At 44.0% G+C, this 24,382-nt stretch overlaps 1 protein-coding gene across 1 annotated transcript in view; it reads right to left on the bottom strand.

Annotated features, from left to right (window-relative positions):
• Positions 1–24,382, bottom strand: part of LOC137676309 (neuronal acetylcholine receptor subunit alpha-7-like) — a 61,785-nt gene that overhangs the window by 7,844 nt on the left and 29,559 nt on the right. Inside the window, 6 exon segments of the mRNA XM_068423016.1 lie at positions 1,607–1,693; positions 2,991–3,185; positions 5,909–6,076; positions 8,630–8,709; positions 11,148–11,258; positions 13,031–13,074. Coding sequence (XP_068279117.1) covers positions 1,607–1,693; positions 2,991–3,185; positions 5,909–6,076; positions 8,630–8,709; positions 11,148–11,258; positions 13,031–13,074 — 685 coding nt within the window.

Raw genomic sequence — 24,382 nt, 5'->3', positions numbered from 1 at the left:
TGGGCATGGCTTTCTGTGGCAAAATGAGTTATGCAGCTGAATTAGAAGAATAGTCCTAAGGGTGAGGTAAATGGAGAGGTCTTTGTTGCACTGACTCAAGAGAGAACAGAGCCAACCCAGGCAGAAGCAGAGCAAACCAGGAACTCAGGTTTCAGGGAAGCTGGCTGATCTGATTCCAATATGTCCCATGCAACAGAAACACAGCAGTGTTGATATTGCTGGTTTAATTACTTCCATAAGTCACTAAATAACTTCTGTAAATTCTATGCATTTTGATGCCACCAGACTTCAAAGACCTGAAGTGGTTCATTTAAAATGGCTTTGGCTGTGATTTTTCACAGATACTTGGAAAATTAGCCACTTGGTTGAACTTGGAAGCAACTTGGTATCATCTGACTCAAGATCCCAGCCAATGTTTAGCAGAAGAATTCACACTCTCATTTTTTTGTGCTGTAAACCCAGGAACAGAGGTCAGGAAACTGCTATGGAGACCTGCTAATAAACAGGGAAAACAGTTCTCTCAGGAACAGAGTGGGAACTGTAGGGGACCTGTGGACCCATAAAGAAAGACATTTTATGTTTTTTGCCTGATGATAGTGATAGGCAAGGAAGATGTCTGGGTGTGCATCACCTGCATTTTGGAGGGGGGGGGGCGGTGCGGCCTTCTGTTCATGGCACAGTGAAGTTTTCAGTTGGAAAGTAAGGATGGAAGAAATAGGGCATAGTACTTCAGCCCTATTATCAATGTCACAAGATATCTGTGGAATGAGAACTGGCAGGTAGATTTATGCAGCCCAGGTAGGTGCAGGTGCTGTATTCATTTCAGTGGGAGAAAACCCTGGAGCAGCCCAGACCTACTGTAGGACTGGATGTTGCCAGCCCTGAAGAACCAACAGTGACAGGGGAACGCTTTCTCCAGTTCCCAGTTGGGAAACTGAGGCCCCATGAGATCAAGGCAAAGGGATGGTCCTCTCAAAACAGAGGATGTAACAATGCCTGACTGGCCTACATTCCCAACATGCTAATCTGTCCCATAGTTTTCAGCACATGCTAAAATGCTCCAGTGATATATTTGAATTTTGACTGTAGTACCTTGAGTTGCTCTTGGGGTAGAGAGGAGGAGAAAGGTACAGGTGAAGAAGAGACGCATAACCGGAGAGAGGGTGGGTGATGCAGAAGAAGATGATTTTTCTCCAGCCAGCAGCACTGAGACCTTCAAAAGCTCTCTGAGCACACAGCTTCATCCAAAGAGCTGTTGAGGGGACTTTATGGATCAACTCAATGAATCCAGAGCCAGGGCTGAGTGCTATTCCAGTATTCCATTCATGTCTGTGCACTCGGCTTTGTGCTTTGCCCACCCAAACCTCCATGTTGTGTGTTGATTCTGTGTCCCCTCAATCCTTGCAGTTACCAGCTTATCTGATATTTCCAGATGTATCCCTCATGTAGGCTCTTTTCATACATGCAAACAGTAAAGCCCTGACAGAGATTTACTCCTGACGTTGCTGAAATGCAAGACTATAGTGACAAAAAGAGTCAGTTCTCAAATAGGCTTTGAACACCTCTTGAGAAGCATCATACATCATGCACAGAACAATCAACTTACCTGTTAGTGGGACTGAGTCAGAAGTTGCAGGCATGATCTCAGCCACAAACAGCATGAATACGGTCAGGGGAAGCAGAACAGTGATACCTGCAGGGAGTGAACATGCAGGGGAAGGATGAGGAAAATGAACTCTGCAGCTGTTCCTCTGCTGTCTTTGCTGTTAAATATAACCTTCTCCTGATCTATGGCTGAGACAAATCAATAACTTCATGTTTGTCAGTGCAGATGAGAACTTCCACAAAGTGAGAACATTTTTGGACGCAACTTTATCTGCTGTCTTTTCACTTTTCTCAGTTACACTCAAACCCTTGCTCCTCTTAAAGTAATGGAGAAATCTTTCCTGCTGAGTGAAATGAAGCTTGCAGAACTGGTAAGCTATATTGCTTTTCCGAAACATAGCACAAAGCCCAGATGGTCATTAAGGGCTAGGAGAGACTTGCACAGACATGAATCTAGTTTTCAGCTATTGCATATTATGTAACACCCTCCAAAGAGCTGCAGCCTGCTTTAGAAGTAGCTCTTTGTTTTTTTTGTATCAGGAAAGACTGTTGCTAAAGATAACTGCTCTGGTGCTGAGAAATCACAAGATCAATGCATGAACATTATCTCCTATTTTTATGTCAATGTTGTACTTCGGCTCAAATAATTCTTTTCCTTGTCTCCATCCTACCTTTCAGAGACAGCAAATGTATCCCCCATAGCCTGCATTTTACTTCTTGTAAGAAAGGCTGCTCAGCTCCCTGATTGTTCTGCTAACACCGAGGGCACTTCATATGATTTAAAGGTCTCTGTCCTGATTGGAATTGTGCACAATTAACCCCTAAGGTCTCACCCAGGCCAGTCTTGTGAATTTCCAGCTCTCTGCTGTCTTCTCTTGGAATCACCCCTCCTGTCTTTATCGACACACACAATAGCAAATTTCATTTAGCCCTTCCTTGGCTGTCACTGCTTTGTGTTCATGGTGGACTCATGGCTCAGTGTTTTGGGAACCGAACTTGGGAGGTGAAAATTGTGAGCTGCTGCTGCTCACAATACTTCACTCTCTCTGTATTAGTATGTCCTATCTGAAAAACAGAGTTAATCAGCTGTGAAGTGCATTGAGACATACTAAAGAACAGAACAACAGGGACAACAGAGTACTATCACTGCTGCCTAAGCTAGCAACAAGTTGTGCCTCATCCCAAGGTAAAATACAAAAGATTTTAGAGTTGTTTAGCACAGGATGTGTGAATGCTATACAGAAAGCTGTTACCCTGGTTTCTGCAACTAAACAAGGGCTTCTGTTGGTCCTCCAGGGAAATCTTTATTCATCAAGCACCATGAGGTGCGTATTTTCCCTTTTATAGGAAGTGCTTGTGAAAGAATTTAATTCTTTAGCACTTACCTAAAGAAATCTTCTCCCCTGAATCAGCTGGCAAAAGGAAAACAAGCAGCGCCAAGCCAGATATAAGAATGCAGGGAATGAGTAGGTTCAAGCCATAGTAGAGTGTGCGTCGGCGCATGGTGATGGTATACGTCACATCTAGGTATGGTTCTTTACAGCACTCATAGTACATCTCATTCCTCTTTCCTGGGACACCTATAGAGAGGGAGATGAGAGCAGTAGGGAGAGGTGCAGGATTCACAGATAACCAAGGAATGGGTCAAGGGGTTTATGAGCCAAAGTGTGGCACCTCCACCACACATTGTGTTGAAGAGTGCTTCGAAGTGTTCTGTGGCAACTGATTGTCACCGAAATCGGGAATAAAACCTCTTAACACCAATGTAGCATTAAGAAGCAGGCACACCTTTATTGCAGCGCTGGGCAGCACAGGGGGTAGCCCCTCTAAAGCCGTGCGTGCCTCCCCTGAGAAATCATTCTGTATTTATGCAGTAAAATGTTACATATTCATTATAATTCTAAGAATTCCTATACATATGCATAACTTTTCCCCAAAAAGGTGGTCTTTATTATAATGAGTTCCAAGAAATCATTTCCATAGTCTCCGCCTTTAACTCCTCCTAGTTGCGCATGCGTATTTTCTTCTGGTGGTTGTGGGCCGGGGTCTCCGCAATGAAGGCCGTATATCTTCCTCGCTGTGCACTTTTCACCTCTCCTTCTTAAGCAGGCATATTAGCACCTTGGCTCTTGGTCAAACCTCAAGACCAATTCTAGCTGGTTCCAAAGCAAGAAGTCCAGGTAACCCTATTGTATTCAACTAGTGTCCATGACGGTCTCTTAACAGCACAAAAGGTCCAGTAACTCACCTAATGGGGTGTCCACGGTAACCTGTTAAAATTTAACAACCTATGGCTAACTCTACAGACTCTATAGCAAACACAGTACTCCTTTTCCCAGTATACCTATCTTATTAAGATTGAATTTTATTTGATTTTTGAGTATTGGTAACATGATGAGGGAGAAAAGATATGCCCAAATCAGTTACCAGGCAAAAGACATTTTCTAACACTTGTGGCCAATGATGCACACATAGATGAAGAGATTAAAGTGGACAAAGGACAATGTACCTCAATTCAATGTTGTTTGAAAGTTGAAATACATCACTACAGGGTTAAATGAGCCAAGGTAACTCTTAGTGTGTCAGTGTCTTCAGTAACATCTGAGGCATCAATGCAAGATATCTGCTGTTCTTAGTCCACCTTCTGTGTTTTCTAGGGTTTATTTTCATGCCTTTTGAGTCATTAGAACCTGGCTTAGCCAAGAAAGTTCTTCTGGACCAGTTCAAAACAGTTCTGAGCATCTCAAACTCAATGAGGAAAGATTTGCAAGCAGTGGCCAAATATTAACCCAGAAAAATGTACATTCTGCCTTCCTGCATGCAGAGAATGGTGACACACAGTTGATGTCATGTTCACTAGCCCATGCAGCAGATTTTCTATGTGACAAGTGCCACTGCTTCTTATTTTTCTGTCATTCTCTTATACACATTTGCTTAGTTTTGTCAGGAAAAACAAACAAGAAATGGTTTAATTTTCAAAAAAGATGTCAAGTTAAGCTCACAATCTGTCATATCTGAAGGTTAAGAGACATAGTTGTGCAACACAGCTGTACTGCAGGGTTGGCCATGGTGACCCAACTGCAGTAGACTGTTTGAGATGCTGCATGGCAGTGACTGCAGCAGCACAGCAAATGTCGGGGGAGCTGGAAGAACTCAGCACCTTGCATTTTTCATGCCACTGTAGCTCACCTCTTTTTTTTGTTTCTGTGCACATGACAGAAGATGTGACAATGTGTATGTTTTGACAGGAGTGTGGCAAAATCTCCATAAAGGATATGGCCATGGTTTGCATGAAGCGTCACTTAATGCTTTTGCTGTATAAGCTACATAAGGGCCTGTTTTGTCCAGCCCTGCTCAGGGTTGAAGGCACATAAACCACAGGCCAGTCTCTTAATCAGATACGCAAAGTTATTGGACAGTAACCTCTGTAAAGGAGTGCTGGAAATTCAAGAGTGCTCTGAAATGGGCTGACTTAGGAGGACTTCCCTATGGAGTCCTTCAGCTTCCCATGAAACTGAATACCAATTATGTTTCTTATTGTATTATTTCTCAGATGCCCTGAATGGTAAAACTACTGCATGCAGTTGGTCAGTGACAGTTATTTCCTTGTCTACATATCCAGACTAGAAGATGAAATGTCCCTTCAGTAAGCTTTCCGTAGGGTGGTCTAAGCTTTGTCAATTTTCATAGCATTGCTTCTGACTCACACCTACATAAATGGGTTCAAAATAACTCACTAGGAGCTCAAGCTGAATAAGTAGTTCTGGGTATAGATTCCTCTTGTAAAAATACAGGTATCTTCCAAAACACAGACGGGAATAGAGACATACTGAACTGCAGTTAGTTGCAGTTATGAGCTGGCAGACACTTTAATGGTTTTTCTGGGTGACAGAGATTCATCTCTGTAAATGAATCTCTGATTCATTTCAGGTTTGCTGAAATCGTGTTTGCTACACCAATCAGTTTTTGTCTGACATGTTCGAGTAGATGTAACAGTAGTGTTCCATGCACCTACAGGAGACACATCCAAGTTTAGTATTCACAAACTGCTCAGATAGATTTCATTTATGTACTCTGTTGCTGGCAATTTCTTCAGAATACAGTGTTTTCAGACACAGTTCAATGAATGCAGCTGAAAGGTTGTCTCTGATCTGTGACTTTTTTCTTTTTTTTTTTTGCTGCCTCTTACATAGAAACTTTTAATATCTGTATTTCATGTCCCAGTTGGATTGATCATTTCTATATATTTGGGGTTTGCCTTTGAAAATTAGACTACTGAAAATTTTTAGGCCAGCCGATTTACCCACTAAATCCCATTCTCCATTTGAGATGTAGTTGGAAATATCAGCCTCAAGTATCTGCAGGTCAATCAACCAGCCACTGTGAGTCCAGGAACCAAACTTCAAATCACACTTCTGCACATCAAAGGGGAACCAGTGGACATCAATGTAACATGTGCTCTTCAAAATGCCTGTGGATAGAAATCAGTCAGAATCAAGTGTGTGCAGGATACAATTCATCTCTACCCTTATCTGTCCGATTGATTGTGAGCAACTTTCTCCTCCAAAAGTCTGTGTGATGCAGTCACAGCGTAACCAAACTAGTAGCACATGTGGAAGATGCTGCCATGAGTGGAATAACCTCCCTTCCTGGAGCACCAGTGAAGATTCCTCTCTCTTTCATGGCATCCTTGAGGCAGGTGGCCCAAGACGCTCTGGCCACCCAGGAGCAGCCCAGCCTGTCTCCTAAAGCTGGCTGGCCCCTGCAGATCACAGGCATTGCTGAAGGGCCTGACAGGAGTCTAGAATACATAGATGTCCACGCAGTGTGTCTGGAAGTACTGTGACAAGCTCTTTGAAAGGTGTTCCTTGTCGGGCCCTGCATCAGACCCACAATCCCTTGAAAATACATCGTTATGCTAAACTTTGCTCAGTGCTAGCCTTTATCTTCTCTGTGTTAACCTGGGTCTTGATTTTTACTCTGGACGTGTCTAGTCCACTATCATTATTTCATGTGTCATTTTAAGCAGTTTAGGAGATTAATAGTTTTATATTGTTGCAATCTAATGATTTCTTTATTTTTTTTATTCAGCTGAGAAAAGAAAAGAAAAACCTAACGGATGCTCCAAACTTTCTTCTTAGGGCCACGTCTGTGGGACTTCCCCAGGTGTCCAGCAGCATGAAGGGCTTGGAGAGTGGGGAAGATGATCTGTGCAGCCTGCATCATTGGCAGTTGGTGGCAAAGCACACAGGTCACCCCTGCAAGCCCTCACCCCTTTATGCCGGTGGCTTTGCAGCCTTCACCTTACCTTACCAGTCCACCGCGAGCTGGCCAGCTCAGAGGCCCTGAGTGAAAGAGAGGCAGCTACTGCTTCATTGGAAAATCCTCTCCAACACTGCACTTAGCCTACCTGTTTGCAGTAATTGTTTCTGTGTGCTTCCTAAAACACCAGCTAATGTGAATCCAAGGTCTGAGTCACCTAACTGAGCAGAGTTTGATGTTTCGCACTAAGTGCTTGAACTGTGCCTTTTGAAGCTGGAATCCCAAAACGGAGATCCTTCATTATTGTATTTGCCTGCTGCTGTAAAGGCTGAGGGCGTTGTGGCATAACCATGTCTGCAAGACCATGTCCCTGCACAAACACTGCTATTCTGAGGTGGCTGGGTTCCCTTCATTTGTCCCTTTACATTCTGAGAGGTCTGACTCCCACTGTCATGGCAATTTTTGGATGGGCTACATGGAGGCTTTTCTCCCAGTTTCTCCTGAATCTTGGCCGTGCTCCTTTCCTTCACAGCAGACAGCTGTCCCCTTCTTGTCCTTTCTCTCTACTCCTCCACCTATCTTGTTTCTCTAATGGAGAGCAGCAGTGAGTACAGCCTGCTCTCAGCATCATGGGAAATAAAACTTTCATGAAGCTTTGGAAACATCATCTTTTCCACTCTTCCATGTTTTCCAGTGTCTTGATTAATGTAGTTGCTCCTGTGAGTCCTTGTTGCCAGTCAGTATGCTGATTATCAAGATTTTCCTTCTAAAATTTCACAAAGTAGTTTGGCAGCGATTAAATCCCTGTAACAAAGGATTTCCTGTGCTTCACAAAACACATTTCCATTATTACTTTTTCTCTTTTACTCTTTCCTTGGGTTCTTAAATAACCAATTCTTCACCATGGACTTTGTAGCTCACCAAGGGATGAGCAGGACACCAGATCTGCCCACATAGGCACCCTCTGCGTCACCTCCCTACATGGAGGAATGGAGAAGGCTCTGCTCTGATACATGCCGTATTGCTCCCTGGAGAGAAACCTTACCCATGGGTCCACCTCAGTGAAACCACAGGGATACTTTACGGGGTCTCAGGGGTAGGGATCAACAGAGGACCAGCCATCAAGAAAGACCCACTTGTTTCCTGGAGGGCCCTGTGAACATACTTGGGTTCAGTCTGCCAGCTGCTGTGACACAAAGTTTGGGCATTTCTTCTCCACCACAGTGACTGACTGTGGGCATAGCCTCTGTATTTGCTGGTAGGTCCTGACTTCTGGGCCCTACAGGCACTGAGTTGGTAATACAGATGAAAAACAGGCTCTGGCTGGCTAAGACCAGCCTCTGTCTTTTCACCTGGAGTTGTAGCCTCAGCCTGGCAGGGAGGACTTCAGTGCAGAGGGATTGCTGCTCGTGGGGTGTCCTATGGTCACATGCCTTTTCACTCTCAAGAAAGAGCTAATCAGATTGCACATGAAACGTGATGTGAAGGTGTACACTACCTGGCTTTAGACAACACTTCAGTTGGGCCTCTGAATGTTTTAAGCAAACTGCTCAGGAGAGTGATTTATTGATTTGTGAAGTGGAAATATACCACTAATAATGAACCTAAATTATTTCAGTGGGTTTTTCCCATAATTACACAGCTTGCAAAATTTCCACAGACTGCTTCTAAAAGCCTTGGTTCCATTCATGAAGGAAAACTGCTTGCAGTTATTCAAAGCTACACATTGACTTAAAGCAAGCAAATGCTCTCTGTGCCCTACCTGGAGGAATATATTGGCAGGATCCGGAGTAATTCACCAGCACACTTGTGTGAAATCTCGCATCAAATCTTTCATCTGCGCTGTAACACAGTATAAAGAAAACAAAAAAAAGAAAAGAAAAAGCAAGCTGATGTTTGAGTTAAGTAACGCAACTTATGTTGACAGTAGTAACTGTCAACATAAAAATAATCTTTTGGCTGAATTTAATGCACGGAATGTCTGAACTAAGGTCCTGCGCCTGGGTGAAGAGTCCATCCTCAATCAGTATCTCAGCTTCTCATAGACACTGCTGGCCTGCACCCAGGCATGCTGGTTGCATGCTGCAATGTCCTCAAAGAAGTGAGAGACAGAGCTATTTTATGTCTCAGAGCAAAGGCAGAAGTGAGAAGAGCAGAAGTGTCACAGTATCTCTACCCAAAGACTGGACAATGGGGAGGATGAAGCTTTTCTGGGGCTGCTGTCAGAATCAGGCATCTCACAGAGTAAATCAAGCTCTCTCTTCCCCAGATATCTGTTGTAAGAGTAATGGTGGCCTGAGGCAACAATTCTGCAGTCTCCTAGGATGCAGAAGGGCCAAGGGCTTGCTTCAAGCAAAGGAGGAAAGCACTAGGGAGAAGTTGTCTTAGATTTGGGGCTTGTTGGAGGACATTCATTGAGACTCTAAGAGCAGAAACCAGGTGAAAGGGACCAACAAAAGATAATTTCTTTAGGATTCCAGCAATTCTGAGAAATCTAAAGGAGTAATAAGCTGGGTGAGGACAAGAATCCTTCAAGGGAAGAGGCCTGGGGTCTTGCTCCAGGGGTCTCTTGGAAAGAGATTGACTGTGGAGGGTTCCCCTGGCTGATGCTGTGGAGCCTGGCTATATGCAGGTCTATGTTGCATGACTACAGCATCTCACACACCCTGTCTCAGAAACAGATGTGGAAAATTCAGACCCTCCATCCCTCTTGTGACCTGCTCTTTATTCATGTCTGAGTCGTCAGTCCTCAGTACTGTCCCCAGCACTAAACAAAGGCGATAAAATTGAAAAGGCTAAGTGCAGAACGACTGATAACTACCAAAAGACATAAAAGGCAGCAAGAAAGTTTTATATAAATGCAAGGAACCAGGGAAAAGACAAAGGACCAGATAGATCCGTTACTTGCTGTGGAAGGAAAGGAAACAACAGAGTAGAGAGAGCTGCAGTATCCTGCACCGTCTGTGCTTCACTCTTCATGAACTGCGGCTCACCATAATTAATTCTTGCACAGTGGCAGGAGTCCAGGACGGAATAGGGGAGGAACAGGTTAAAGAAGCGTAGATAAGACAGAATCCAGTTGGTAGGGCTGATGAAATTTACTCTTGAGAACTCAAGGCACTGGCCAAAATACCCTCTGAAGCATTAACAATTATCTATGAGAGCTCGTGGAGAACAGGGAAAGGCTCAGTGAATTAGGGAAGATCAAAGAGAATTCTGATTTTTTTTTTAAGGTGAAATTATAGACGTATCGGCCTAACTTCAAAGATAATGAGGTGAAACAGGTGGCACAGATTTGTCAAGGGCCAACTGCATCAAATCAATTTTCTTACTGACTAACTGAGTAAGAGGAGGCAGGTGATGTATCTGAACTTCAGAAGGCCTTTGCCACATCATGTTCTTACAAACAAACTACAGCAATATAGACCATGCTACCTGCCTCTTTTTTAGAGACTGAAAAGGAATAAAGAGATTGTGAGGAATAAAGCTGAAGTAAAGAAGAATGCTAAAACAATCCAGATCTCTGCAATATCTCTTCGAATACCTTGTAGTGAGGGATTGGAATGGAAAATGGATCTTGGAAACCAACAGAATTAAATTCAATCTGGATGATTAGAAAGTATTACCCTTAAAACTGTCAGAGAAACGCAGGTCAGTGAAAATCTAGTACGACAGAAAGGCGGAAGTACATCTGGGATTTGTGATAAATCAAAAAAAAAAAGTCCAAAACTAAGATGTTAGTCAGAACAAACCCCAAATTCCCTCCTTCTGGAAAATATTAAGGAAACATCTGTCTAGAGAGCTTTCACTCCATTCAACACTGCAGAGGTGTTGGCTAGAGGGCTGGGTTCAGCTCTGGAGGAGGAAAAGCAGATCAGAGAGTGCTCAGAGGGGAAGAGGAATAATGGAGAGATTTATAAAACACGAGTGATGGGGAAAGTGAGAAGAAAATCCATTTGTTTAGTTCTGGCAGGAACACTATGGCAGAGGCATGATAATAAATTTCCAGGAGAGCCATAGTAATTATAAATAGAACACGGATTGTTTTCTTTCTGCATTCACTGGGAAACAGTAAAGAAGACATCTGCAGAACCACAGCAAGGAAGACTTAGACTGGCTATTAGAAAAATTTGTTAGCTGGCACTTGTTTGCTTTTATTGTTACTGTTTCAAAAGTAAGAGCCAAATCCCCAGATGGCAAAAGCCCTAGAATATCAGTGAAGCATGGCTGATTTCCAGCATCTAATGCTCTAGTCCTAGGCCGTTGCGCATCTTGCTTACCTGTTATACAGAAGAATGTCTGGTACCCAAATCTGGTCAGCTGGAAATCGCAAGTTCTGCACCCCTGGGTATTCATATTGATCCCAAGACAAGTAAACATCGACCCAGTGCTGTTGGCAAATACATACATACATCAGATTATATGAGCTGGCAAAAATCTTCTAAGTTGTCTGGAATATTATGGGAACAGAACGGATTTTGCCAGTAGTAACAGCAGGAGTATGATAATAGTTTAATGCTCAGCTTTAATTATTAAGAAACATTGGCATATATACTGAGGAATCCACAGTGTGACAACTAAATGCTGTGAGCTATATTTTAATTCAGTGTCTAACCCCTCCACCTTTTGGCCTGAAGTCAGGCATCCCAAACCTTTTCTGGTGGGCTGGCAGAAACACTGGCAGTAGGCACCTCCATGAGGTATGCTGGTTCTGAGCTGAGGTGGTTTGAATGACTTGGCTATTGTCAGTGATATGAGGATTGCAGTCTGAGAGTCTCTCTTTTGTGGAAATAATTTAATCTGTTAGAAAGATTGGGTGATTCTTTTAATAACCACCTTGCTATGAGAAGTAGGCAAGCAAACTTTATATTCCAAGGGGTTGTTTCTGATCCCTCCTCCTCCACTCCAATACAAACAGTTAATTCAAGAAAGGTGCAGGCATAGCTTTTGTGCTGAACCTTGTGACTTACAGCAAAGCTCTGTGGAAGGGCTGCGAGGGAAAGAGTTACCAGGGCTATAACTGAAGAACACCTCTGCAAGGGACAGGACACCCACAGGTTCTGTCCAAACAATCCTGTAGTCCTGTAGGTTGGTCTGAGTTAGTTTTTGCAATAGAAAACAACTAATTTGTGCTGCAAATCCCAGCAGGTAGCTGAGGCAGAAACAGCCTGTTCAGTTGCACCCATTAACATGAGACACTGTTTGGCTGCTAAAGTCAAAGCAGAATTAGTTCAATCATTCAAGTCTCTCACAGGCTTTTCCCTCCAGAGCTGCATCTTTACTGAGTGCAAGCCATTAAGGAAATTGGTTTACATGCCATAAAAAAAAGACCATATATCTCACTGTACGCAGCCAGAAGCAGACCTCAGGAGAAACTCCCTCCCTCAAAGCCCTCAGTGAAGATCAGTTTTTCTTATCCTCCATGACCGGTGCAGGACACTCCTCAGCTGGAGCAGGTTGCAGAAGAGGGAGGAGGAATGTTTATGGATGAGGTTTGTAAATCGCGAGGGACAGCAATGTTCCTACTGATGTGCCTGAGCACTGCCAGCAGCAATGCAGCACAGGGCTCCTTGCAGTCCCTGGCCACCTCACCATCAGCCCAAGCATTGTGCACATGGTCCAGCATGGCTGCATTGCTTCTGTGTTCAGGGGCAAGTACTGGGGATCCTTGTGCCCTGCCCTCCATGAGGGCACCCCTGCCTCCCCGTTTCAGACAGAGGTGGGGATTTTCCCAGAAGCCATGAGTGCAGGGTGCCCAGGTCTTACTGGGTGTCTGGCTCCTTCACAACAAGTCCCCATCACTGGCCTTGGAGAAGGCCTTGAGCCCCTTGAAGAGTCTCTCCTTCTGCTGTGGTGTGACCATAACTTTGGGCTCTTAGTTACTAGAGCCCTACATCCACTGGCATAACAACATAGTTGGTTTCACCCTCCAAAGACCAAGAGGTCTGCCCAAAGGATTCATGTAGTCTCCTGCATTTAATTTTCGAGGCTAAAAGAAGCACTCGAGGAATTTCAAAGGACTCAAAACGTCTGCTTATTTCACATTATAGACAGATTAAAAGACTTGCTTTTCAAGTGATTTTCTTGCTTTTCAGCTAAGAAATCACATTCAGTAGTTTGCTATTAGAAAGGGTTTTTTTTTCTTTATTGACACAAGTCACTCATCTGCAGCCAAGCATTTGTTATCAACACCTGATTCTTCTCGTCCTTTGCACAAAAGGGGGAAGGAAAAGAAGAGAAAAAGAGATGAGACTCAAAGTACAGTTTGATTACAGGTTTGATTACAGCTCTCTTGGGCACATGTTGGAAGCCACAGCTATGACCTGGACCAGGTGACTCACTTGTCCACAGCAAAGCGGAAATACTTTCAACCTGTTTTCTCCCAGATTGCTACCCCATGGTGCATTGACTTGACTCCTCTTCCTATAGATAAGTTGAAATAAACTTTGATTTGGGCCCCTGAAACACTACTCTTCTTTAATCAGAGGCAAACTTTTTGTTTGATTGTTTTCTTCCTATTCTTCCATAGCCAAGGAGAAACATAGAACTCATGCAGAGACCACGAATTAACTACATTAGAAGGAAGATAAGGAGATCTCTTAAGGACAGAGATATGTTTTAGCATCAGACAAAGCTGCTGTGAAACTCTGCAGCAAACCCTGTGAGCTGCAGCCCATCATTGCTGGACTGCAGTGATCAAACCTCAGGGTACAATGCAGAAGTGTGGGAATGTGGAGGCACCAACAGGATGCAAACACTCATGGCAAGTATGCTGTAAGAACAGCCACACAGGGAGCTTCACCAAGATACAAGATGATGTGTTGGCCTTGCAAATTTCTAAGGATAATCTCCACTGCCTACCCATGGGTCCAGGCTCTCCCTTGATCAAGTTACTTCCCAGTCTCATGATGATAACCACATGGTGCCAGTGCCCAGCTCCTGAGGATGGCTGAGCTACCTATTCATGTGTGTCTGTGTGTGTTCATGCCCTAAGAAGTGCTATAGCTGTCTGCAGTGTTTAGGGTGTGAGATGTTGCAATTGCAGACTGCTCTGGCAGGCATTTAAACCCTGGGCATACAGACCCTCTCTGGTCACGTTCTTAATGTAGAGGATGAGTTAGCATGTGCTTGCCCTTGTCCTCCATGCCAAATGCCTATCTCACTACTACCTCTACTGTTTCACTTGAGTCCGTGGCACTTCTACTCTTCATTGGCACTCAACATCCAAAAAGCCTGGTCTCTAAAACCACAAGATAAACCACAGTTCTGAAGTAGCCTCGGCTTTTTCGTTCACTCTGACCCTAAATTATACTATTTTTTTTCAGTACTTATTGGCTAACAAGGTAGTAAAGCCAAAGCTGTTGTATTAACTTTGGAAAAATACCAGTCTTCTCACCTCAAGCTACATTCATGCTCTCTTTCCTCCCCTCCTCTTCTCCAGATCTACCTTCACAGTACATATACAAAGAAACTACCCCAGAAGTGCCAGGAAAGATGTGAACTGCTCAAAACCAGACTGCATCATCTCACACTGAGCTGCATCACTAGGTGTGTGCTTTCTTCTGTGAGGCCTCTGGGTTTACTTCTCATGTGTCCCATGCAGGAACCACTGCATGAGTGCAGACTCCCGGGCTAATGCATGAAGCAGAAGTGCCTGGAGAAACCTCCTAATTACTGATTCCCCAGTACACAGGATGCTAGTACTACTGAACCCTTAGCGTGAACCTTGTCCGTGTCATGATCTCCTCTCTTCTGTCACTTGGGTTGTTGGAACTGCAGAAAAACCCCAATCTAGAAAGGGAGACATCATTGATCTGCAGGATTTGATTGTTTTGGCACAGTTATCCTCTGCAGCCCGGCTCCTGTCCCTAGCAAAAGCAAACTTCAGGCATAAAACAGGCCTTTGCTGTAGTCCTTCACGCAAAACTGTCTATCACACTACCTCCTCTTCTGCTACTCTCGAGTCCCCTTGAGACCTGACTAAATGGCTTCTGCTGCTGGGAGATGCCACACATCTGGGATTTTATATCATGTTATATGGTTCATACATTTCCCTTTCATCTCTCTGCTGCTCCCCGAATCATGGCAGCAAATATGTGCCACTCTTTGTGCAAACCACAACTAGCCTCCAGAGGCTCTGTCCATCTACAACGGCCTTTGTCCCCTTGGTTGGAGTTGCTGAAGCAATTGTAAAAAAGTCTGCAGAAATACAGGAAAAGAAAAATAGCACACAAGACTAAGCTTGTTGAGACATGTTTTTTAGATGCTGAAGGATTCAAAGGGATAAAAACCGACTTAGAAAGGTATAAAATCCTAAAGTGAAAAAACAAGAGCTGGTAATTTATGGGGTCAGCAGAGCCATCTGTGTCATCTGACCTGGGAAATGAAAGCAATCCAGCAATACAGAGGCTATGTTCCAGGTATCCTCAGAGGCCAGCCTTTCCCCATCTGACTGATGCCTTCCTGGACACCAATGACTCCTCAGATGTCTTCTAGGGATGGTGAGCATGATGCTTGTCCAAGTTGCTCATTAAATCCTAACAATATTTTGTGTAGCTAGCCAATCAATAATTGCTTTATACTTGTAAGCTGCACATGTACTCCTTGCAAAGTCCTTCTGCATACTGCTAAAGAAGCCCAAACACCGTGACTGAAAAGATGGGCTGCAACAGCTAGGCAATTCCTTTCTGGTGTAAAATGAAAGATTTTTTCCCCATCTAAATTGCACCCTATAGGAAAGGGGAGGAGGGACCTTCCTCTTTTTGTTGGCAACCTGAGAGCCACAGGGGGAATGCATTAAAGTGCAATGTAGATCTGGGAGGCCTATGTGTTTCCTGCATGTGGAGATGCCTCCTGTTGGGAGCCTTTTATGTGTGGCTCTGGATTTACAAGGAAACTCCTTTTTACCTGACATAGTAAGTTTATACTTGACACACTCCATGTCTGCAAAGGAAAACATCTAAGGGTTGACTTCTGTATTTCACAAAACAGTCTATTGCCCTTACCTGGTCCCCTGTCACATCTCTGTGACCTCCTTGTTCAAAGTCAGATGCTAATGACCTTGGTAATCAGTTTTGACCCCAAGTAATTAATCAGCCTTATATTTCAGCTAGTGTTAAATTTATTATCTTGGGTGCACTTTGCCTTCTTTTCACAGGGGTACTGTGCTCACCATGTTTGTCCCACTTCTCAGATTTGTTTTGCAGTCAAAGGCAAGCTTGTCTATTAGAGTTCTCAGAGGTTTATCTACAGCATGGTCTTCCTTGTCTTGCCTTTTGATAACAGCAGTCAGAAAAATCTCAAAGTCTAACCATGGCTCTGGGCTATTTACATCTCTATCAGCCTTGGGGGAAAAAAATTGTCACTTCAGGATGTTTCCATGGCTATTCAGAGTCTATTCTCATCCTTGCCTTCAGGATACTGAGCTGTCACAGGGTGTTTGGCTTTATGGACAGCAAAACACAGAAAATTTTATTTCCTTATTCAGCACTGATCAACAGATGCAGCCTGATGGGTCCTTCTTATTGCAGGATGGAACAGAAAGTTTTCCAAACAGGGATCTGAGTTTGCCAGAAGTGCCTGGTTTGCAGGAGCAGCAACGCTCACTTTACACTGGGCAGGCATTTGTCCAAGTGTAGTGCTCTTGCTAAGCCCTTTCTAGAGAAGGACCCCAAAGAGCCTGGCCAGGCGAAGAGTGCATGTTGGGGCTGCCCAGGAGGTGAGGGCTGTGGGAGTCTAGAGTCTGAATCCAGTCTAGAGTCTGAATCCATCCCCTGTTAAAGACTTTTAAGGGCAGAGGTGTTTACAGAGTTTTTCCATTTTTTTCAGGTGTGGTGGTTTACTGAGTCACGTAGCTTGGCATTCTATAAGGAAATAGTTTGGCCTTTGGAGTGTGCTGGTTGCCTTGCCTTTCCAGAGCCTCAGCGGAATCACAGCTCCTGCTGTCTTCATTGTGACCGGTGGACTGTGTGCATCTGTGAGACACCTGGCCACAGGAGAGACTGCATTTGTCTGTTACAAAGATACTTACAGACAACCATGAGAGTGTGTGTGCCTTACTCTGTCCCAAGAGTTCACTGGCTGGCACTGCTTTGCCTAAGTAAAAGCTAATTCTTGAGCTTGAGAAGTGCTGGAGGCAGTTCCCTCACTGTGCGTCATTGGTTTGTACAGAGGGATTTAAGGTTAGTTGTAAGGCTGCCTTTCATCTCAGAAGAAAACTTGAATAATCCATCACACTGCTTTTCCTGTGCAAGGTTTCTGTCCTACTTGGCACTGTCATCCTTGGGGATGACTTTCCCTCCATGTTTAGCAGGCTCTCAGCTCCAGGCTCTCCCTGCAGCAGAGCAACCAAAGTAGTCCTGGTAAGGTCCCAGGTGAGGCTGGAGATGACTGGCCCTCAGAGATGCTTTTCCAGTACCCCCTTGGCAGTTCCCATGGCTGAAAATGTTCAGTTCAGACAAATCCATTTGCTTCTGGTATTCAAAAATGCTGGGAAAGCTAATGCTGTGGTCACTAGCTAGTGCAACAGTTGTCCTCTAGATCCTTCCTGTCTTTATCTGGTTCACTTTCTCCCCTGATCCCACTTAATCCTCTGCCCTGGATAACTGCTTATTCTTACAGCCATCTTTGGCCCATGCAGAGTGACAGAGTTAGTCTGGTTTGTTGCAGTGCACATGCTGTGACATGTGAATGTTTTAGTTTGGTTTTCTTTTCCCTGCTCTCAATCCAAAGCTTGCAATATATGTAGGTCTGCCTGCGTTTCGCACCACTGATTGTCAGTAGATTCTCCCTTGTCAGGCCAACACCTAGATAAAATGTAACTGCCCTCAGCCACATAATTAGCTGGGTCACAGTGCAAAAAAAACAAAGCCCTTGCTGGTTCATTAGTCATATTGTATGCTAATATGTCATCTGTGTAGCAAGGCACTTGTTAACAGGTGACTGACAGGTATTACAGGTATCTCACAAAGCCACAGAACTGCGAGTTGAATCAACCATTGATTTATCGCAAGACACTGATCAGGAAAGTCCCAAATTGAACAGGTAACTCTCAGAGGTCACTAAAGGCCATATGTGGCTTCTTTGGTTAATTTATTTTTTTTTACATTTTTTTTTTTCACACTCTTTTTGTGCTTGAATATGAGGAGGTATATGGTCAAGAGACACGGAGACATTGACATGCAGACTTGGAAAGTTTTGTTAGCAGAGGCATTGGTCTCTGCACGCAATTTTGATCAAGAGTATCAAAAGGAATTGATGAGGCTTTCAAATGCTTGTATGCTGAGTCCCATCTGAAACACCCATCTGTCCACAACCTTCAGCTGATTAACTAAAACTCAGCTTACATGAATCATATGGTTGAAGTCCCAGAAAACCAGACCGTTTGAGGAAAACCTGAGTTGCCTTGGCAACTGAATGTTGATTCAGTAAGCATTGCTGGACAGCCTTTAAGTTTCACGGGTCTCATAAAAAAGTTGGAATAAATATTGCCATAGTAGCATGAACTTTGAAGAGATACCTGATGTTTAAGTACGTCATCTCAATATCTTTGATAAAGCACCCTCAGGAAGAAGACAGGAATCAGAGGGCATCGCCCAGAGTCAAGGTGAATGTTTGGGGAGACATACAAAAATACACTGGAATAACAAAAGATGAACAAACATCCACTAACGCCTGCTGAGCATTTCTTTGCCCATCAGGATGGAGATGCGGCCAGGCCAGTGTTGTCAAGCCAAGGAGGATATAGTTAAGAGCTCATAGCTGAACACCTATGCCCTCCTGCTTTTCTCATTTTATTGCTTGGGCCTTTTCTCCTATGACTGGTTGGAGGTGATGTCTCGTGAATGTTTTTCACCTAAAGTTGAGCCACATTCCCATCTGTTGCCACTGGCTTCTCCTTGAGGTCATGTCTTTCTTGGTCCCTCTCTTATCTTGGAGAGGCATATTTACTTTCTCTGTGGGCAAGCAGTGCAACCTGCCTTTGGTCTTTGCACTGGGTAGCAGCATGAGGCTTCTTGGTTCCACTGCCTCTAACCACCCACAGTGCCCTCCTCCCCAGAAGAGTATTCTAGGGGGAGCATCATCGCATGCCTATCTGCTGCTTACAGTAGCCCTGTGCACACTTGCTTTCATAGCAGGAGCTTTACATGTTGGAGGGTCTGGCCACACAGAGCTCAAACTCATCCCCTTGCAAACCCCTGGAGCCAGGAGAAATCACCTGTGGTGAGAGCAGAGAGATAAGAGAACCCTGTACTGGGAGGGGGACAGTGTTCAAACAGGGACTGTGTGAGAACAGCCTGCAAATGCAGTGATGCCCACCATGTTCATCAGGAAACAATAGTGCATGGACAATAAAGTCTGTGAAAGCTGTTCCTTGTGAAGGCCTTGGCTCCCCGTACATCAGAGAGTTGCTTTGGTATGTATATTAAACACAAGGGCCTGGATGCAAAAGCTGCTGCAGGAAGTACTGAACCTGTGCATTCCCTAAAGGCAAGAGCAGGAGGAAGAAACAAAGGAAGAAATGCCATTTTCTGCTGCCATTTAGGGCGTCAGAGGAGGCAGCCCTCCCACTCACTCACACAACTGATGACTGAGAGTCTGCCAAGCCTGCAGGTTGGTGCCTTACCTGCCTTTTTGCCCACGTTTTCCAATTTATACTGCCTCTGTGGTAAAAAAGTCAGACTTGTTCCTGCCCTGCACATGTGGCATGACCTTCAACTACAGCCCAGGGCTGTGGGTACCTGCCTTTGGAAACTGTTATTTTTCCAAGATGCAGCTTCTCAGCAGTGCCTGAAGATCATCACTACTGTGAAGTGTGTCACTTTATATACTCCACCACTGGTTTTGAGACTGTTTTTGACCTCAAGCCCTTCAACAAAGACCTGCAACTTGCAGGGACTCCCTGTCCCCACACTGCTACAGGTTCCTGAGGAGAGTGAAGCCACTAGCTTTGTCCCACTGGTTCACAGATTCTTCTCATGGAAATCCCAGGAACTTGGTCAGAGGGCCTCACGTGGCTTTCCAGCACAGCATTGCTCTCTGACTGCTTGGATGAATTGACATACATGCTTGGTTCCTGGGGGAAAGGATGTTATGTCACATTCCAAAAGCAGCCAGTCCTCCATTAAAATCCCAAGTCATCCACACATAGCATGTAGGTGATTTGTATATTCTCCAGGGTGGATAAAAATATTTCATCCTGAAATAACCCTCCGTGTGTTTTGTGCACAGTTGGCAGGTGTTTCAATAAACAGAACAAGACACAAATCGTTACTCCAAGCTATTCATTATTCATTGCCTTTTTCAGCATTTGAAATCACAGGGAAAGCAGTGGAAGGAGGGCTGAGAAAGGTCCCAAATAGACCAACCCTGAATACTTATCAGAGACTCACACTCAGGCTATCTGCAAGGCTGCCTTTAGTTTTTCTTCCTGTATTTGCATGCTGCTGTGACAGCACAGCAAAGTAAGGGGACTTGATCCAAAACTCATCTGAGCTCTTAAAGCCTGGGATAAGGGATGAAAAATGGGCGGAAAGGTTTTTACTGAGGAGCTGAAGTCACTGTCTCTCAGGAGTTACACTCAGAGAACACAGTGTTAAAACACTAACCTTCCAAACAGTGAGAAACGAAGAAATACTAGGTTCAAGGCCACCCAACAGCTTTGGTTCAACTGATATTGCAATTGGTGGCTTCAGAAATGTGATCATTTGCAGTGCCCCTGCCCCATGCCAGCTTCCACAGTCCCCTGACAACAGTGAGGCATGGCCAGGAGAAGACTCTGATTTCTGGGGACCCTGCTGGCTTTCGTGGAAGGAGATGTGGAAAAGGTTTTCCATTTCAAGCAGCTGAATGCTTCTCTAAAGAATGACTTTCTTTCCCTGCCATTACAACTAAGTTTCTGAGTGATAATCAGGAAAATCTGACTGTAAATAAATTTTGCTTCTGTGCACCTTGGGGAATTGATGTAAAAGTACTAAAGTCTCTTAGTGTCTTAGCTATCCTTGACCGCTCAAATTAGTTACACAAGATTAAGGAATATCCATGGGCTCAAGATCTAAATTCCCACATCTTCAAACAGCATAGTGCAGCCTTTTCATCAGCCAGGCAGAAAATTGGTTAGTTATTGTGAAATGCCTAAACAATGACCACCACTGAAAATCCCAGAAGTAAGTAGCCATTCTTTTGTTAGAGCCACAGCCACCAAGTACAGCTTGGGGAACCATGCCAAGAGAAAACAGTTGAATTGCTGCTCACTAAGTGAGCCCCCTCCACTGTTTGCCCTGAGGCAAGCAGAAGCCAATGAAAAAAAGCCACAGGTAAAATTCAGGTAATTAGGGCTTCATCATAATGCCTCATGCAAGTCTGTGCGTGAAGTAGTATCAGATTGGAAGCCGTAATACCCATGGTGCCTAACTTCATCGTGCTAGCAAAGTCATGTCATGTGTTTAATTGGTTTAGCAAGACTGACATTTTGATAATGCCTGGCACTTAGAAAGCAGCCAGAATACTAATTTGTGGCTCAATTAGCCCTGGCTTTCCCACTTTTCTAGCTCCTTCCATGCTAATGAAGAGGCCAATTTATTTAATTTTTCTTTCCAGAGTTCAAAATTGGTCACAGTAAGTGAGCTTTATGGCCAGGAGAGAGAGTTTGGGATATAACTTTAATGAATCTGTTGGTCTAGCAACCTTTCTGTAATTTTTCTGCCTGGAATTTTAATGACTACTATTCATGAGCACTAATTACTGATTTTCAGCTTTTATAATGATGTCCATTCTGTTTTCCTTCTCAGTTACACTATTTTGCATCAGTCTCACTGTTCTTGTCTCACTGAATTCACTTGTGCAAGATGAAACTGAAATTTCTGGTGGAGAAAAAACTTTCTGAAAAGATATGTGCTTTGGTAGAGTAGGTCCATACAAGGAGAAACAGAGTAAACATAGCTCATAAAGACTATGCGAGAAGCCTACAAATAAATGCAAAGGCATTACTACGAGAGGAAAAAGAAAGATACTTTAATCTAGAAGGGTTGAAAGAGTCAGTTTCTCTCTTTAGCACTTATCAATGCTTTGTCATTAAATTAAATTCAGAATACCTGCTTCATAATCCTTTCCTTATTACTTCTCTTTCATACACTCTGTGTTTCAGTCTTGAGTGGCCAAGCTGATGTTGTTGAAGTTAACTATCCATAAAAGATTTGTACAGGATGTACTATCAGGATTATGGTTTAATCTAGTGGATACTGATACTGTATTGGGAATAATATGTGAACAGGTGCTTTTGTGTACTGGCATATTTGTATTTGGTTCCTTGATTCACTTGTCTGTTGATCTGGGTTTGCTACATAACACCCAGTGCAGAGATTCGGACATGTGATGGTGCTGGGATGAAGGATGAGAGGGGATGATCTAGCTGCTCTAAAGTCATTTTAGGAAGGGAGAGGAGAATTAGAGCTAGAAATTTAACCTTTGAACTTTCTTGCCATTGAATTCACCTGCAGAACCAGCCCTGGAAAGCCTCTGTCCTAGAGGATGGGATGGTTAGGAGGCTAATGGCCTGCCTTGCCCCCGGGGCAACACCCAGGGCCAGCACAGCTGGCTGCCACCCTCCTCTGCCCCACTAGCAGGACCACTGCCAGCACTGGCCACCTCGCAGCCCTGTGGCAGCTCTTACCTCCAGCCACACCTCGCAAAGTGGGAAACAGTGCCTGCACTACATTAACGCTTGATGGAATGAATAAGCACACTTTCAGATGAGAAAGCAGAGTTGTTTTCACAACTTGGTGAAGTTCAGCAAGGCCCTTCTTTATCTTGTAGCTTATGAAACAAAAGCACTTAAAAGCAAGGAAATCAACTGCTAAAGGCATTCAGACCTGATAGAGATTAAATGAAGAAACTGACACTATGAGGGCTGTGTCAGATAGAAGGTACTACAGGGCTGGGCACTGCCTTCCTCCTGCCTTCTCACCTTCACCTTATGTCACAGAGTCTACTGATGGGCACCCTCTAGCTTTGGCAGTTCTCACTCAAACAGAGAACTCTACAGCAAGGAGCTCGTTGCACACCAGCTCTTCAGGACTGAATTCGAGCATCCTGCTAATTGAGGAGCAGATCACCCAGGAACTGAGCAGGCTGATGAGGGCATCTCTGATGTGAAGAGATGCCTTCATTTAAAAGTTGCTCTCTCACCAAATACTTCCTCAAAAAAAAAAACCCAAACCAACACAAAATAAAAAAAAAAACAAACCAGCCTTCAGGGCTGCAGTCTCTGATTTAGGGAAAACCAGTGCAAGCTAAAGCTTGACCCCAACGGTTTGATAAGTTCCTGGTAGAGAAGATAAAAACTGCTGTACTGCTAAGCTAGTATGCTGCTAATAGTGGTAATGACTGCATCTGAGCACTCAAGGAAAGTATCTTTTCCCTTGGTTTCACTGCACAGCAAGGCACAGACCCAGTTTTCAGGAGAAAACCTCAATCTTTGTTCTTTGTTGCCCCACTAAACTCTTCTGTTATGTTGTCTTGCTGCTTTCCAAACCTGTCAAGAGCTTTAACACACTGCAGCAACAAAATGTGCAGTTTAAGTGGGATTGTTTGCAAGCATGTGATCAGGTTTGGGATGATCCTGAAGTCCCTAGGATGTACAACCATTTTACACACTGTTCAATCAAATTAAAACAGTACATACTAAATATTCCAGATGTAGCATTTGTTTTGGGGTTGCAGCCCAAAATGCAGTAAAATGATGTGTTTTTTGGCTTCTGGAAGTGCAAAATGACTCACAGGTGGTTGGGGGTACTTTCAGTATTTTTGTGGCTTCTCACTGGGCGCTCGCAGTCCCTGTTTCCAGTTGTTATGCCCTCTGAAATAGGAGGAAATTTCCACAAGAGCACCTGAACAACCATGTGGCATTACATACTTAAGCAACCTGTTAGCTGCTGGGGCGGTTTTCTGGGTCAGTGGCAGCTGGAACATGGAGAAGAAAAGTATTGCAGGACTTAGCCATATGCAGGGAGCTGAACAGTCAGACCCTTGGGGTGGCTCTGCAGAAGGCAACATTGTCAGGGACAGCATGGTGGCTAGGCCCTCTTCCTTGCACAAGGCTAATGAGTGTGCTTATCAGTATTCAGTCTCTGAAGGGCAACAACGCAGTAGTTACTGGAAACCTCAGAGCTGTGTTTGCTTTTGGAAGGGGATTTTGAGGCATTTATTATCTCTGCAGCATTGTGCAGCCACCTTGTAGCACACTTCTTAAAATCAGGTTCTTTATTTAGAGGTTTTTTTAAAAAGTGTGATACATTTCTGGTCTGGCCATGGTTTTCTTCTTCATGCTCTCCTGCTGGTTGACTGCTTGTTTTCTTTTTCTCTTTGTACATTTAAACTTGCAGATTGAAGAAACACGTGGCCTAGGAAGCTAATAAAACACGCTTTTCCTGTGGACCACCAAGTGCAGTGAGGCTATTGTTTCAGTGGTACTGATGCACTGACACAAAGATAATGGTATATAGTACCACTAGGAGAA

This window comes from Nyctibius grandis, chromosome Z (genome assembly GCF_013368605.1).
Source record: "Nyctibius grandis isolate bNycGra1 chromosome Z, bNycGra1.pri, whole genome shotgun sequence".
In the NCBI taxonomy this organism is placed as follows: domain Eukaryota; kingdom Metazoa; phylum Chordata; class Aves; order Nyctibiiformes; family Nyctibiidae; genus Nyctibius; species Nyctibius grandis.
Note: the sequence above shows the minus strand (reverse complement) of the source record. Positions and strands in the feature narration are given on the sequence as shown.